General features: G+C 37.5%; 1 protein-coding gene across 2 annotated transcripts in view; it reads left to right on the forward strand.

Moving 5' to 3' along the window:
* LOC118317227 (phospholipid-transporting ATPase ABCA1) overlaps window positions 1-13,610 on the forward strand; it is a 161,211-nt gene that overhangs the window by 58,080 nt on the left and 89,521 nt on the right. Inside the window, exons 17-18 of one of the 2 annotated variants that reach the window (XM_035645757.2) lie at window positions 11,175-11,397; window positions 12,097-12,318. In XM_035645757.2, the coding sequence (XP_035501650.2) occupies window positions 11,175-11,397; window positions 12,097-12,318 (445 nt within the window). Of the gene's footprint in view, window positions 1-7,120; window positions 7,344-11,174; window positions 11,398-12,096; window positions 12,319-13,610 lie in introns of both variants that reach the window. The other variant, XM_035645748.2, reaches the window with a different exon arrangement.

Raw genomic sequence — 13,610 nt, forward strand, 5'->3', positions numbered from 1 at the left:
GCGACCAAGGATCACAAATGAAAGGACTAAGATAGGGAACTCCTCTCATGATGTCACTGAAAGTCAATAATAAAAAAGTAACATCCTTGATTTATTTAATCATGAATTAAGTGTCAGCAAGGGAAAAGAAATAAAAACAGGAAGAAAAGAGTGGCCCAAAACTATTGATTTTAGTCAAACCACAGGAAATCCTTGAATACTTGATGGATGCTGAATTATTTAAGCAACCCACAAGAGTCTCTTCTTTCCTTGTATTTCTGAGGCCTTTTCTCCTTAACAAAGTGACCATACCGTATTCCACATCTCTCATATAGTAGCTCCATCACATGCAAAGGTTGATAGCAGCACTCCATTTGTGTTGCGGACATATCTACTGATAGAGCTCACTTCTATCATGTTATATCATCCATCCAGGGACTCAGATGATGTGGTATCTCTCTGAATCTACCATAGCCAAGATTTCCTTAGAGTCTGGGAAATTGCTCGCGTCCAGACAGCATTATGATCTCCATTAATAAACGAAAAGTACAGCGATGCCATAAAGAGAAAAGATAATTACCAGGGAGATTTAAGTCCAACAACACAATGCGCCTCTTTAAGTAGACACCAAATTTTCAATCCCCATGGGAAAAGCAGTTCTCACGATTGGGGATGTAATTTAAAACATTATGTCCTTTGGATAGCACAGAATTTAGAGTAAAATCATCTTTGGGGAGTGTTTGAATCAACATATTTTAAGCAGCTAAAGACAAAATAAGTATGACAATTATGACATTATATTGAAGATGCATTTGGGCTGCTAATACTTGCAAGCACGCTGTAGTTGAAGCACATGTTTTGAATAATAATAATGCCTTATCCTATACCATATGATTGTCTTGGAGAAATAAGAGACTAGAGGAGATAATGAAAACCATATTCAAAGTAATGGTTTTATTATTTATCATTGGGTTTTTCGGTTGGTTCTCTATGAAGTGATTACTTCTCCCTGAATTTTATTAAAGATTAAATGTAGCCTCACTGCTTTCCACTTCATTTTGTAGCTGCTCTAGTAAACCTGGTTTTTACTTTTAGAAGTACTAATTAGAGGGGTTGAACTGACTACTGCACCCAGTGGAGATATTCATCTGATGGGAATGTTGTCATTTCAAATTAGCAAAGGCACAATACTATCCACTTTATACATTAGCGAGTTGATATGCTACAGTTGGAAGATGACTGACATGCCCACTATTGCCTTGTTGTTGTTTTTTTCCCCAGTACAAAATCAGCCAAAACTTAACACCTGACTTCTCCATATTACAGAAGATGTGCTGCAGTTTCAGACGTGTGATGATGCACATCAGCATGTCACATCTGAAATTCTGATTTCAAATAAAGAGCACCCAATTCCTTTACGTCGCCATTTACCATTAATTGTTGTTTGATAATGGTCTTCAATTACACAGTCATATTACAGCCTATTTGCTGATGCCAGCACTGTTTCCTCAGTAACATCTTCGTAATACAAAGGATGAATAATTTCATGAGATAGATGGGAACCATAAAGCACCACAATACACTCAGTCCCTCCACCATTTACTCTTTCGCCGGCCTAGCCATTTGGGCATTTCTATAAATTATTAACACTTGAAAAAACTGCTATTTCATTCATAAATAATTGAGAGTGAAATCACACAAAGGAAGATGCGCTAAAACACAGAGACCCACGATGGGGAAGAAACGGGTTGGTAATATTCTGATCTCAAGCTCATTTTAGAAAAAAAGGCTTTAATGTGTTTAAACTAACATCAATGTTGAGATACACTCAGATGTACCATTAATAATATATAGAAGTTCACCACCTTGACATTATGATATGAATAATTTAAGTAAATAAACTCAATGGTTAGAAAGTTCTCTGTCTAATACCACATTCGGTATAAATGTGGTATTAGTTTGTTTCACATGCAGAATAGAATTTAGGTTCATTTTTATTCTTTGTGTAAATTGCAGATAAAAGTGCCATAGCACTTTTTACCATATAATTAGACTTGTATATTATGGGGCCTGGGAGGTGACATGAGCCTAATTTTTAAATTAAAATTACAAACTTTTTTTAATGTGAAATAGAAACGTGCAGTTTACTAATCTGCATGAGCACCTTACTAAATTGACTGAGGTTCACGCCCCCCCTCCCATTGGCATGTTGGTTCTCAGTGGCTAATATGTATTAAACATGGAGGCTTACCGTTTTCTCAAGTCGAGCTGTAGCTTGGCCAATGGGAAGGGGGGTGTGCACCTCAGTAAGTCTAAATTCACACCTGCGAATTAGTAGATCACAGCACACAAAATTACACCCATGTCGCCTCCTGGGCTCCGTAATATATTATTTAACAATTAACTTGAAATAGATTATTTTGACAGAATCTCAGGAAACTGTTGCCAACTGTACCATAAGTGTCTGTGAGAGGACATTACCATCACTTTCTTTTTGATTCTGTTCAGTTAATTTCAGTCTCACAAAACAATATATTTTTTTGTCTCGTCAACATCACAACTGTCTCTGAAATAATTTCCTTTCACATTCCTCATTTCCTCCTCACATCTTTTGGCTGTACTGCACCAGAAGAACTACCAACAATCTGGGCCACTAAAACCATCACTGACCCTGATGGCATTTTGAATTTTAGATAACCAAACTGTATTAGCTCCCACTGGCTTTGTCTTTATTTTCACATTGTGCGCAGGCTTGATGTGTCAGTATGGGATATAGCTTGACCGCTGTGGGGCCTGATAGCACATAAACTGGTGCTTTATCAGTGGCCTCTGTGCCATCGCACGCTCCTGAATCAGAGGGATCTCTTGTTTGGATCCTGGGGCTACGCTCCCCATCAATAGGTCTTTCACATTACATGGGCTTGATCTAACGCTGCTTTCAGCAATACATAACATAGACATGCAATGGACTTGAGGAATATTCAACTCAAGGATGTGAGAGGAATACGCCTTTGTCCAGCGACTAATTAACCTAATGTGTGCACTGTTGGTAATGAGGGTGAGATAGTTGAGCATAATTGGACATCTGAAGCTCATAACAAGCAAAAATCCGCTGTTGATTTTTTTGTTTCATATTTTGTATGACAAGCTTTATTAATAACATCAGACAATATTCCCTGTCTGCCTCCCTACACTGGGAAAAACACTCCCTCTAACCAAAAAGAGAACACAGTAATTCCAGCTTTCCAGATATGTTTTTTCCTCAGCCTGCTAAGAGAAAGGGGGTAGGAATAACTGTACATGTACAGTATGGGCAGTACTTTTTTTAAATGGCCATTATTAACTTGGTAAATGGGCAGAATGCAAAGTGTCAGTATGTTTATTCCCTCATTTTGTCAGTGTGACGCAATTTCAGACCTGGCATTTTGTAGCTGGAGGCCGAATGGCAGATGCCGCTATATTCATACTGGTGGTATCAAAATTATTGTCAGACAATCCCATTTAACGTTTTAATACTCTGCTTTACATCTTTAGTGTTTGTCTGATATAGTGGATGGTGTCTTGCCTTAAACCCGAAAAGAAGATGCAAACTGTGGAGACTGATGCCTAATCAGATTTCTAGCTGTCTGATTAAACCTTTGAAAGAGAGTTTAGTTAAAACCAACTGGGGAACTTTTTTGTCATTTTGTCACTGTCAACTAAAAAAATAAAGGAAAAAAAATCTTCAAACTAATGAGCACTTACATTACATTTCAGCCTTCAAAAAGGTTTGTCGACAATATTCCACAAAAATAAAAAAAAATATGAAAAGTAGAAGCTCTTGTAAAAGCTATGTTTTTATACCTGATTGCAGAGTTGTCTCAGACTTGTTTGTATATGATAAATCATATACCATGACATATAGATTAGATTATTAGATTATACATACAGGTACCGTTACAATGATGTTTTCATGTCATGAACATAGTATTGGAACTAATAGTCAAGTTTTCAGAGAATAAACCTCTGTACTGTGGTGAAGTTGAGGTTTGAGTTGACTATGAGAAAGTGCAGCAGACATAACCAAAAATACAATAAATTACATAAAATGATCCTTCTCCCGCAGGTAATATATATAGATATATATAGATATATATATATATATATATCTATATATATCTATATATATATATATAGATATATCTATATATATCTATATATATATAGATATATATATAAAATGGAAGCAGCTGAAGGAACAATTGCGAAAGTTGAGATGAAACTTGTTTCCACCTCTCACAGGTCTTGACCCCACTTTAACAGCAATGGATAGTTGGAAGTCTACTTTATCACTACTTTGATATTAAGGGTACAGCTGAATTATCTGAGTTATATATATAAATATATTAGTAGCGAAACGTGGGATCTGGCACTGGGCCTTCGACGTCGCAGTCAGAATATTTTTGGAGTATTTTTTTAAGATGTGAACAGCTCTAACACACTGCACAACAAGCTCGGACACAGCTCTAATACACACACACACACACGTACACACACACACACTTTCATCGTCAGCACCACAGAAGGTAAAGAGCTCGGACACAAAACTCACAACGACATGGGTGCGCACGCACACAGGCACATATGCACACACAATCATCGCCAGCAACGCATTGCCTAAAACTCCACTAAAATCCCAAAATTGAAAACACATGACAAAGCGTTTTGTCTGCTTAGAGACAACAACAACTAAATCTGATTGGATAACATTTTTTAAGGTTTTAGGTAACTTACGCTGTCAGTTCTGAAGCAAACTCGATATCTATATAGATATATACGTAGATATATATAGATAGAGGCAGTGCCTCTATCAATTGTTATCAGTTTTCACATTTTCTTTTTTCTAAATGTATGGCTGAGACATTATCGTTGAAGCTGTTCAGTTTCAGGCTGTGTCTCAAAACTTGCCTTCACTTTTGGTAAATAGAAATATTTTTGATTTTGTAGATGTAATCTTGCTAGTAGACATAAAATGTCACAGCATATGGGTTATCTTTATACTGTAAGTTCATGTGCATCTCTCTTTGAGCAATAATTTGTACCAGCAATGAGATGATCTCCATTGAATAATAAAGTATGTTCCCTTTAATAGCCAAGAGATTGAACAGTAAATATGCTCAAAAGGAGACAGGAAGCTGTTTTTTTAAATTGTTTTTTTGTGTTTTACGCTAACCTCTAGGGAGGCCTTGCTCTACTATTATCTCGATTTACTTAGTCCCCCAGCTTCCCTAAATTTAGGTCAGGCTGCCAATGTAACTGGAGCCCTCTAACTCAGACCCACCCGGAGTTCTGTTACTTAAGCACCTTTGATCGATCAGCAAATGTATAATTCAAGAGCATCTGGTGGCGAGGTTGTCAGCGTCAGGCATGGTGTGCATGACTGATCTCTCCCCCTCCAGTGCTAGAAGTCACAGAAGGAGTTAAGTCACTAAGGTTGTCAGCTGTTACAGAGATATTTGGGTAGAATCCGCAGCAGATAATGCATGAATTAGTATTCAACTGGATGCGGGACGGAGGTATCGTAAGCAGCCTGAGTTCCTCAAAATGATACAAATGCATTAGCTTCATTTGTTAAAGTGTATTGATTTGGTGATCTTTGACATTCCAACTCTAAAAGAAGAAATGTTATTAATGTAATCTTGTAAAGGATTTTGGCTGAAGTTGTTCTGCGTCTAAACTTTAAGAAACTCTTTTCTTGCTGCTTTCAAGGCCTCATTTGAAAATGATCCATCCCACGAGGGCAGGGGAAGTGTCCTAGGAAAAAACAAGCCTGTCTCTCTCATTCAAGTTCTCATATAACTGAACTTCCCCCAAGGTCTCAGTGGAGCGAACTTAATCTCTTTGTTGTCTTTGTGAGACAGTCCAGTACTTTCATCATCAGTTGATTTGTAAACAGAGCTGCCTATACCAAACATTAGTTTGCATAGACTGAAAAGTGCATTTGTTGTGGTATGATTGAGTAAGAGGGCAAATTCCTTTAAAATTAATTTAAAGTAACATAATTTACACCTGTTTGAAAATGATTTTTGGTTCAAGATTACCTTCAGAAAAGACATTCTTATACAGGGCTAACTAGCAATTAGGAGATGTTTGAAAAAAAAACATTTTCACTCGACAGGAATTTAATAGGATGTAAATAATATAAAAATCATTCCATATAAAGTGCACTTTGAATAGTTGTTTATGTTAAATTGCTTGGAAGACAAGCATAATTTTGCTAGTGACTGCACATTCACTTTTGGCTTCATTAATGTCTGCATTGAAACATTGCTTTGCTTGCATTGTACGCCCAGTATTAATGTAATGCAAGCATAAGTGATATGTGAAATCTATACTGTCAAAATCTATTTGATATCTCTCCTTCATTGTCTAATAAAGGAAAGGAAGCACTTTGCTATATTGTCAGAGGAGGAGATATTGACATGGCATTTTGGTGGCATTAGGAAGCCAGTTTAATATCACCTCATTGTGTTGAAACGGAATCAAATCATACATCATCTCTGGCATGAGGTGCAGCACTAAGTGGCTTGACCGAGCGGATGCACCAAGTTTATAAAGGTTAGCAGAGTGTAAAAACGAATATGGCAGAATTGTGTTGTATTCCATTAATACATCTTGGATTTCGTTGATTGAATTTTCAATCTCTGCAAAATAGTTTCCGTTTTACTTTACAAGAGCAAGTGCAAGTTTTGATTGTATGAGTCAACTTAATAATGGAAAAGCATTAGCATTGCATCTTACAATTCTTTTTCTCGTCAGTTAATCTTGATTTTTCAGTGATTTGATGATTGTTTTATTGATATGTCAGAAAATGATGGAAATCTCCCAAAACCCAAGGTGATGTCAGCAATTTGTTTCGTTCAACTCGCAGTCTAATACTCAAAGATCTCTGGTTTACAGCAACATAAGACAAATGAAATTAGCAAATTCTAACATTGAATTGCATTTTTACTTTTACAAATTACTTGAATTTAACACTTGGTATGAGCGTGCAGCAGAATAAATATACACTAAACGATTTTAAAGACTACGTCGAGACACAGTAGATTCCCTTTGCCAATGTGCAGTTCTGACATTTTTGATTGTTTTCCTCAACAACCAGCTTCGTTCAGAGTATTGGAGGCATCATCCCCATGTTCCTGGTGCTGGCCTTCATGTACACAGTGTGCATGACCATCAAAGGCCTGGTGCTGGAGAAGGAACTCCGGCTCAAGGAAGTGCTGCGTGCCGTTGGCATTCAAAACGGTGCCCTTTGGGCTTCAAGGTTCACAGAGAACATTGTTCTGCTCACTGTTCCCTGTTTGCTCATAAGTGTCATGGTTAAGGTCAGTAGAAAGAGTCGCCCAATGGAAAGTATCAAAATACAAAGCATCAACATGAGAATGAAAGTTAAATGCTTTTATACGATTCAAGCATTTTTCAGCCATATTGCTGTATGGTTCCGAAAACACCAGATATGGCATCATAGCCACTGGCATTATTCCATATACAGCAGGTAGAAAAGTGTTCAAAGTGTTAAGTAATATCAAAATTTTGATTTTTTTCCTTTACCCTAACCCTAACCCTATACTTACTGTTCTAGTTACAGTTTAATCTAAAAATGAAACAAATAAAGCACAAAAGTGAAGTTTATCAAAGCACCAGGAAAAAGAAAATTGAAAATCTGACCAAATGGATTAAAGTAATATTATATTACAAGATTATATTCTTGTGGTTCATTTAGGTCAGAGAAATGTTCATGCTTTGTGTCTTGGTATTCTTGCTATTTTTAATCATCAAAATTAACGATCACAAAATCAAATCATTATTCCCTTTTCTTCAAATAAGCCTTCCTCGACTAATTACTTGAGCATGCAACCAAACCTGCAATTTAGTCAAATTACAATCACGGCAGTTATATTTTCTATTTCATGTAATTGCATCACCTCTTCCTCTGTCCCTTGTACATCGAGAAGCCTTCTGTAATTTGAAAAGTGAATGTTTCATACTGTATATTTCCATGATAGCACTGAAAATTGATTCTCCTCTGCCACTGGAACGTTGTTCATTATTTTATCTCCTATTCAGTGAGAGGTCCTAGTGTGATTTAAAATACCTTTTACAATCCTGAAGTTAGATAAATTCACTTTTGGGTTATGCGAGTCAAACATGAACAATATATTTAACTGCAGTTTTCTGTGCTGACCTAAATAAATGATCCTCTCTGGCAGGTTTTGAACTAGAGACCACTTTGTCAAAAGCACTGTCTTGAGAATTATATTTCAGCAGCCTTTGCACGCATATATAATGTACACAGGTTCAAAAACATGACAGAGTAGTGCCTGAGACTGGATCACCAAGCTTACTGTATGTGTACAGCCACGTATGCACAATCACCTAGTGGGTCTGACAAATAAGGCCCGTCAACTTAAAGGGATAGTTCAGTGATTTTGAAGTGGGGTTGTACTTATGCATGGTTAATATGTTACCTTATGAAGATGGTCAGTGATGTCATTTAACAGAGTTTGTAGGGGAAATGGAAGTAGCGTAAGTCTGAGTCCAACTTTCGCAGAGGGGACCACTGAAAAACGTCTTTTTCGCCAGATTTTAAAATGTTACCTAAAAAAAAAAAATCCGTTCAATTGTATGTTAAAGGATGTATTTTTTCACTACTTCAGTTTCCCGCCAGACAGCAATTTAAATTTGCACTTTTTTTTCAAGCATACTTGGGCCAGGTATTACTGCGCCAACTCGCCGTGGTAGTTTTGAGTTGAACAGCTGATTTGCGGAGTAATACTGCACTGGCGCGTGTTGATGAGTAAATACATGGCCGAAGTACGCTTGGAAAAAAAAGTGCAAACTTAAACGGCTGTCTGGCAGTGAAAAAAAATCATCCTTTAGTGTGCAATTGAACAGATTTTTTTTTTTAGGTAACGTTTTAAAATGTGGTGAAAAAGACGTATTTCGGTGGTCCCCTCTGCAACAGTGGGACTTACGCTACTTCCATTTCCCCTCAAAACTCCGTTAAATGATATCAAAGATCACAATCTCCATAAGGTAACATATTAAATATGCATAAGTAACTCCCACTTCAAAATCACTCAACTATCCCTTTAACAAAGAATAATTATGTACAGTTTGTGTATTACACAAATGACAAAACGGAGACCTTTCATGATATATGATATAGAAATATTATATTGGTCTGCTTCAGATGAAGCACATCCTTGAAAGACTCCTTGTTTTCTCGGCGTTGTTAATAATACCAAAAAGGATGGTTAATTTAATGGCTAATCAATTTTTGCACTTTAATTTGAAAATGTGGCTGGTAAAAAAAATATGATATTTGAACAGCTGGGTGAAATGTAATTTCCCATCAGCCTACTGTGTTTGCAAGTCATCAACAATTTGTAAACATTAATAACAATAAATTGAGTTAGTCGAGTGCCTTGGAGGAGCAACTGCAAGCACAATGTGTATTCAAATCACGGGCCCATTCTAAATGATAATTTCACAGCCATTTTCAGCACATTAATAATAATAGCAAATCAAATGGTAATTATCATAAGGCTGTATCTGGATGAGCTGTGACAACAACCAGTTTTGTCATCTGCACCTGAGTCCTCTGTCGATTTACACATATTTTCTCTTCCATTATGGAGGATGTAATGCATTTATTATGTGGCAGCCAGCTTGATATGTTTGCACAGTTCCCACACTTGGCTCCATGTCAAACCCCCTGAATCCAGGTGTTTGACAAGATCTTCTTCATGAAAAAACACAACTAACGGAGATCAGTGCTGATCAATACCAGTCACATCAGAGATGATCCTTACCCAAACAGAATGTCCTTGTTTTGACAACTTGAAACCACCTTTCAAATGTTTGTCTTGCTATCTGTCGGTCATTAAAATTTGATTAATCTGTTGTGCAGCGCAGTACTGAGAAAATAATGCAATTGACAGTGCCAGAGACCACCTTCACAGTTGGGAGACAGCTATTGACATCTCATCAATCATAAATTCACTAAACAATAAATAAATAAAATGACACATAACTGAGCCAGAACTGGTCGAACATAGCATGTATATTTCCATTTGAACTATATTCAATTGTTATTTTAATGTAATTTACTTGAGTACTTCCACGCTGTGCTACTTCATACTTATTCACTACATTTCAGTGTGAATTATATTTGTTTATATAGCCTTAGTTACCTTTCAGTTCAAGATTCTATATTCAAAATGTACGACACAAGGTATAATGTATCATTATAAAATAACAAAAGAATGATTATAAGCTTACACTTCTCTCCTACATCAAATAACCACATGCTAATGCACCTAGTAATAGCAAAATAATACAATAGTATCACATATGCACCCCGTGATAATTTGACACAGGTGGAAATGTGAATGTAGGACTTTTATTTGTAATGAAGTAGTTTCACATGGAGGTTTTTCTAAACTTTGGGTCGATAAACATGCACAATGAGGAAGAACTACACTCTTAATGAACTCTTACAAGAAACGTGCATAAAACAGTGCTGTCAGTTATTCAGCGTGTGTGTGTGTCAGTTGTCTACCGACCTACCCCCATTTATACCTTCTACTGACAAGAAAGCTGTTGATCATGTTAATGTGCATGCAAGGTATAAATTAAATGCATGTAGAATATATTTCACTTAGATCGATTATGCGTGGCAATGTGATAAGAGATTAACCAGGTGTAGATGCAGTCCTTGTGTAAGGTTGGTGACATGTTACTAGCAGCAGTTTATGTGTATTATCACAATATTATCACCTGGATCATGACTTTATGAACGTAAAAAGGTGTCACTTGTAATGATGACTTCACCCACTTTGCTTCAGCTCTACAGTGTTTTAGCTTATTCTCATTGTGATGGTTTTAGGGCCATAACTGTCTTGTTTCAATCCCATCAGTCTCCTTAGTACAGTTTCCAACAATATGCTAGCTATTTTCAGCAAAAAAAAAGGAAAAAAAAACATAAATATTGACCCATTTCGCAGATATAGAGTCATATATTTACTTCTCGAGGAATGGAAACCACTGAATACTGGATTTTTATGTCAACGCGTCAACGTTGAGTTTTCAAGCTTGGTTTTTGTAAATGTTTGGTCATTGTTTTCATCTGCTCTGGTTCCGTCATCCTTCAGGTTCATTCGGACTCTGGCTCGCTCCCTCCCCTTATACATGACGTTAGCCTGGATCTACTCTGTGGCCATGATCATAAAGAGCATTGTTGTCGAGAAAGAGGCGAGGCTAAAGGAGACCGTGAGGATCATGGGCCTGAGAAGTTCCATCTATTGGCTGAGCTGGGCAGTGTCAAGTGCACTACTGCTGGCTTTCAGCGCTTTGTTCCTTGCACTTATACTAAAGGTGATTTCAAATTGATTAAACAGTGATTCGAGGAGACCCGGCTCTAGTTTTGGAGAGTTCTAGCCATCATCTTTTGTTCAAGATCATCAAGTTTGTAATCTGAAGTGAAATGTAAGCACTAAAAAGACATCATTTTATTTGATACTAACACAGTTGTACTTGAGAGTTAATTTAGTATGTACATTTTGGAGAGTTTCGATGATGAACATTCATACACTTTCATCTAACAGTGTCCTCCATTTGTTCTTTAATCATAATTGCATCCATTACAATAGCACCATTATCCCAACAGTTCAACAGCCTCTTTGAATTAGGCTCAGCATCATGGTGTAATGTGGGAGAAAGGATGGATTCACGAGTAGCTCTCTGAAATTAGAGATGGGTCCTATTTCAAACTGGAAGAGTAAAAGAGTGACACATTTAATGACTTTCGGATTATGTAATTGGATATTAGCCCAAAGGAAAAAAATTTCAGGTGTAGCCAATGTTTAATCCATTTAATCCATTTCAAACGCCTTCTACTCTGCCTACTGTGTCTTTAAAAAAATTATAATCAAATGCTCTGAATCCCCTCGTTTGCTTGCTTTATAATCAATCTTTACTATCAAACCTGAAGGAACTCAGTGTGTGTTTTTACATGAACTCAAATGGTCTCATTTCTGTCTCTCTCCCATCTTCCGTTTATTTCTTTCGACACAGTATGGGCAAGTGCTGCAGTACAGCGACCCCTCGGTGATCTTTGTCTTCCTGCTGGTGTTCTGTTTGACCACCATCACTCAGTGCTTCTTCATTAGCGTCTTCTTCTCGAAGGCCAACTTAGCAGCGGCGTGCGGTGGCCTCATCTACTTTGTCCTCTATCTGCCGCACATCCTCTGCTATGCCTGGAGGGACGTCATGGGTTTCGGGGCCAAGGTTGCTGTGGTAAGTCCGTCTTTTAATATCTTCCCCTGCTGTTATCATACACGAGGGCTGGCTGTGTTATATTCCTAGGTTATGTTTGTGCGACTATGATCACACTTTGGCAATCACAGACATTAGTTCCTTATCCATTTCCTGGTTGTTATGAAACGGAGTAAATTCACCTTGTGTCATTAATATCTGTCATAGATTTGTCGTTATCGTCCGCACAAGTCTCCCGATAAATAATGTGTGAAGTGGGTGCCTCCAAGATGGATTGAGGCCCCGGTGACATTTAAATTGCAACAGAAAAGCACATAGGAATTATTTAAAATATTCTTGCTGTCAAGTTGAATAATTTTGTTAAAACTGGACACACTCAAACGACAGAAACATGAACCATTTTATTAACATAAAAGAAGAGACTAGACAGACGCACACTGAGGAAGTTGGGGATTTTCTGCTTTCCTCTAAGGGGATAAAGATAAATAGTACACCATTGCTCAACTTTCAGTGTAGCCTTCCTCCGTGACCTTTATGGCGGTGCCGGTATCATTTGTCCTCAAGCTGTCCTTTCTGCAGACAAAGACACAAAATTTTGGAACTTCATTGCTGTGCGTGCGAGTGCATCAGGCGAAGTCACTTGTCTTTGAATAAGTCCTTTAAAATAATGCCATTCCATTCCTTCAGGAAACATTTCAGTCCATTTTATTTTGCTGACTGCACAGCACGCAGGTTAGGTATATGCTTTACATGTAAGGCTATGCAAACCTTATTTAATCGCTACACAAAGTGCCATTGCTAGGTTTCCCCTGGCACTGAGATTTTTCTCCCTGCTCCAACTAGATGGATAGCCCTCTAGCCCTCTAATTAGCATGAGCAATGTTCCTCTGACCAAACCACTATCCAGTTCATCCCCACACTTTATCAGCGATGTGTATGTGTGAGAAGAGGTTCCTTCCTCTCTCCCCTCTCCTAGCTCAGATGAAACTACATCGTGCCATGGCATACAAATTCCCCCCCAAATCGTCCTTGATAATGAAGTATTTAATCGGAACAGAATTTCAAAAGATCACCTAAATTTATATGAACAGTTTTTGATTGCAGCTCGGTGCCAAAGGAGAGCCTCAGGCAGTGTATCAGAGGGCCACTTTTAGACAGGGCACAGTCAAAATCCAGCTTCCTATCTACTGTGCTTTGACTATTTTCTCCCTCTTTTTGCTCCAGATTTGAAACAAGAGAGACCCCAGAGTTCTTTAACATCCCTTAAAACCAGAAATATTTTCAATTTATCTCAGCCCTGAAAAAGTTGTAAG

This window comes from Scophthalmus maximus, chromosome 12 (genome assembly GCF_022379125.1).
Source record: "Scophthalmus maximus strain ysfricsl-2021 chromosome 12, ASM2237912v1, whole genome shotgun sequence".
NCBI lineage: Eukaryota > Metazoa > Chordata > Actinopteri > Pleuronectiformes > Scophthalmidae > Scophthalmus > Scophthalmus maximus.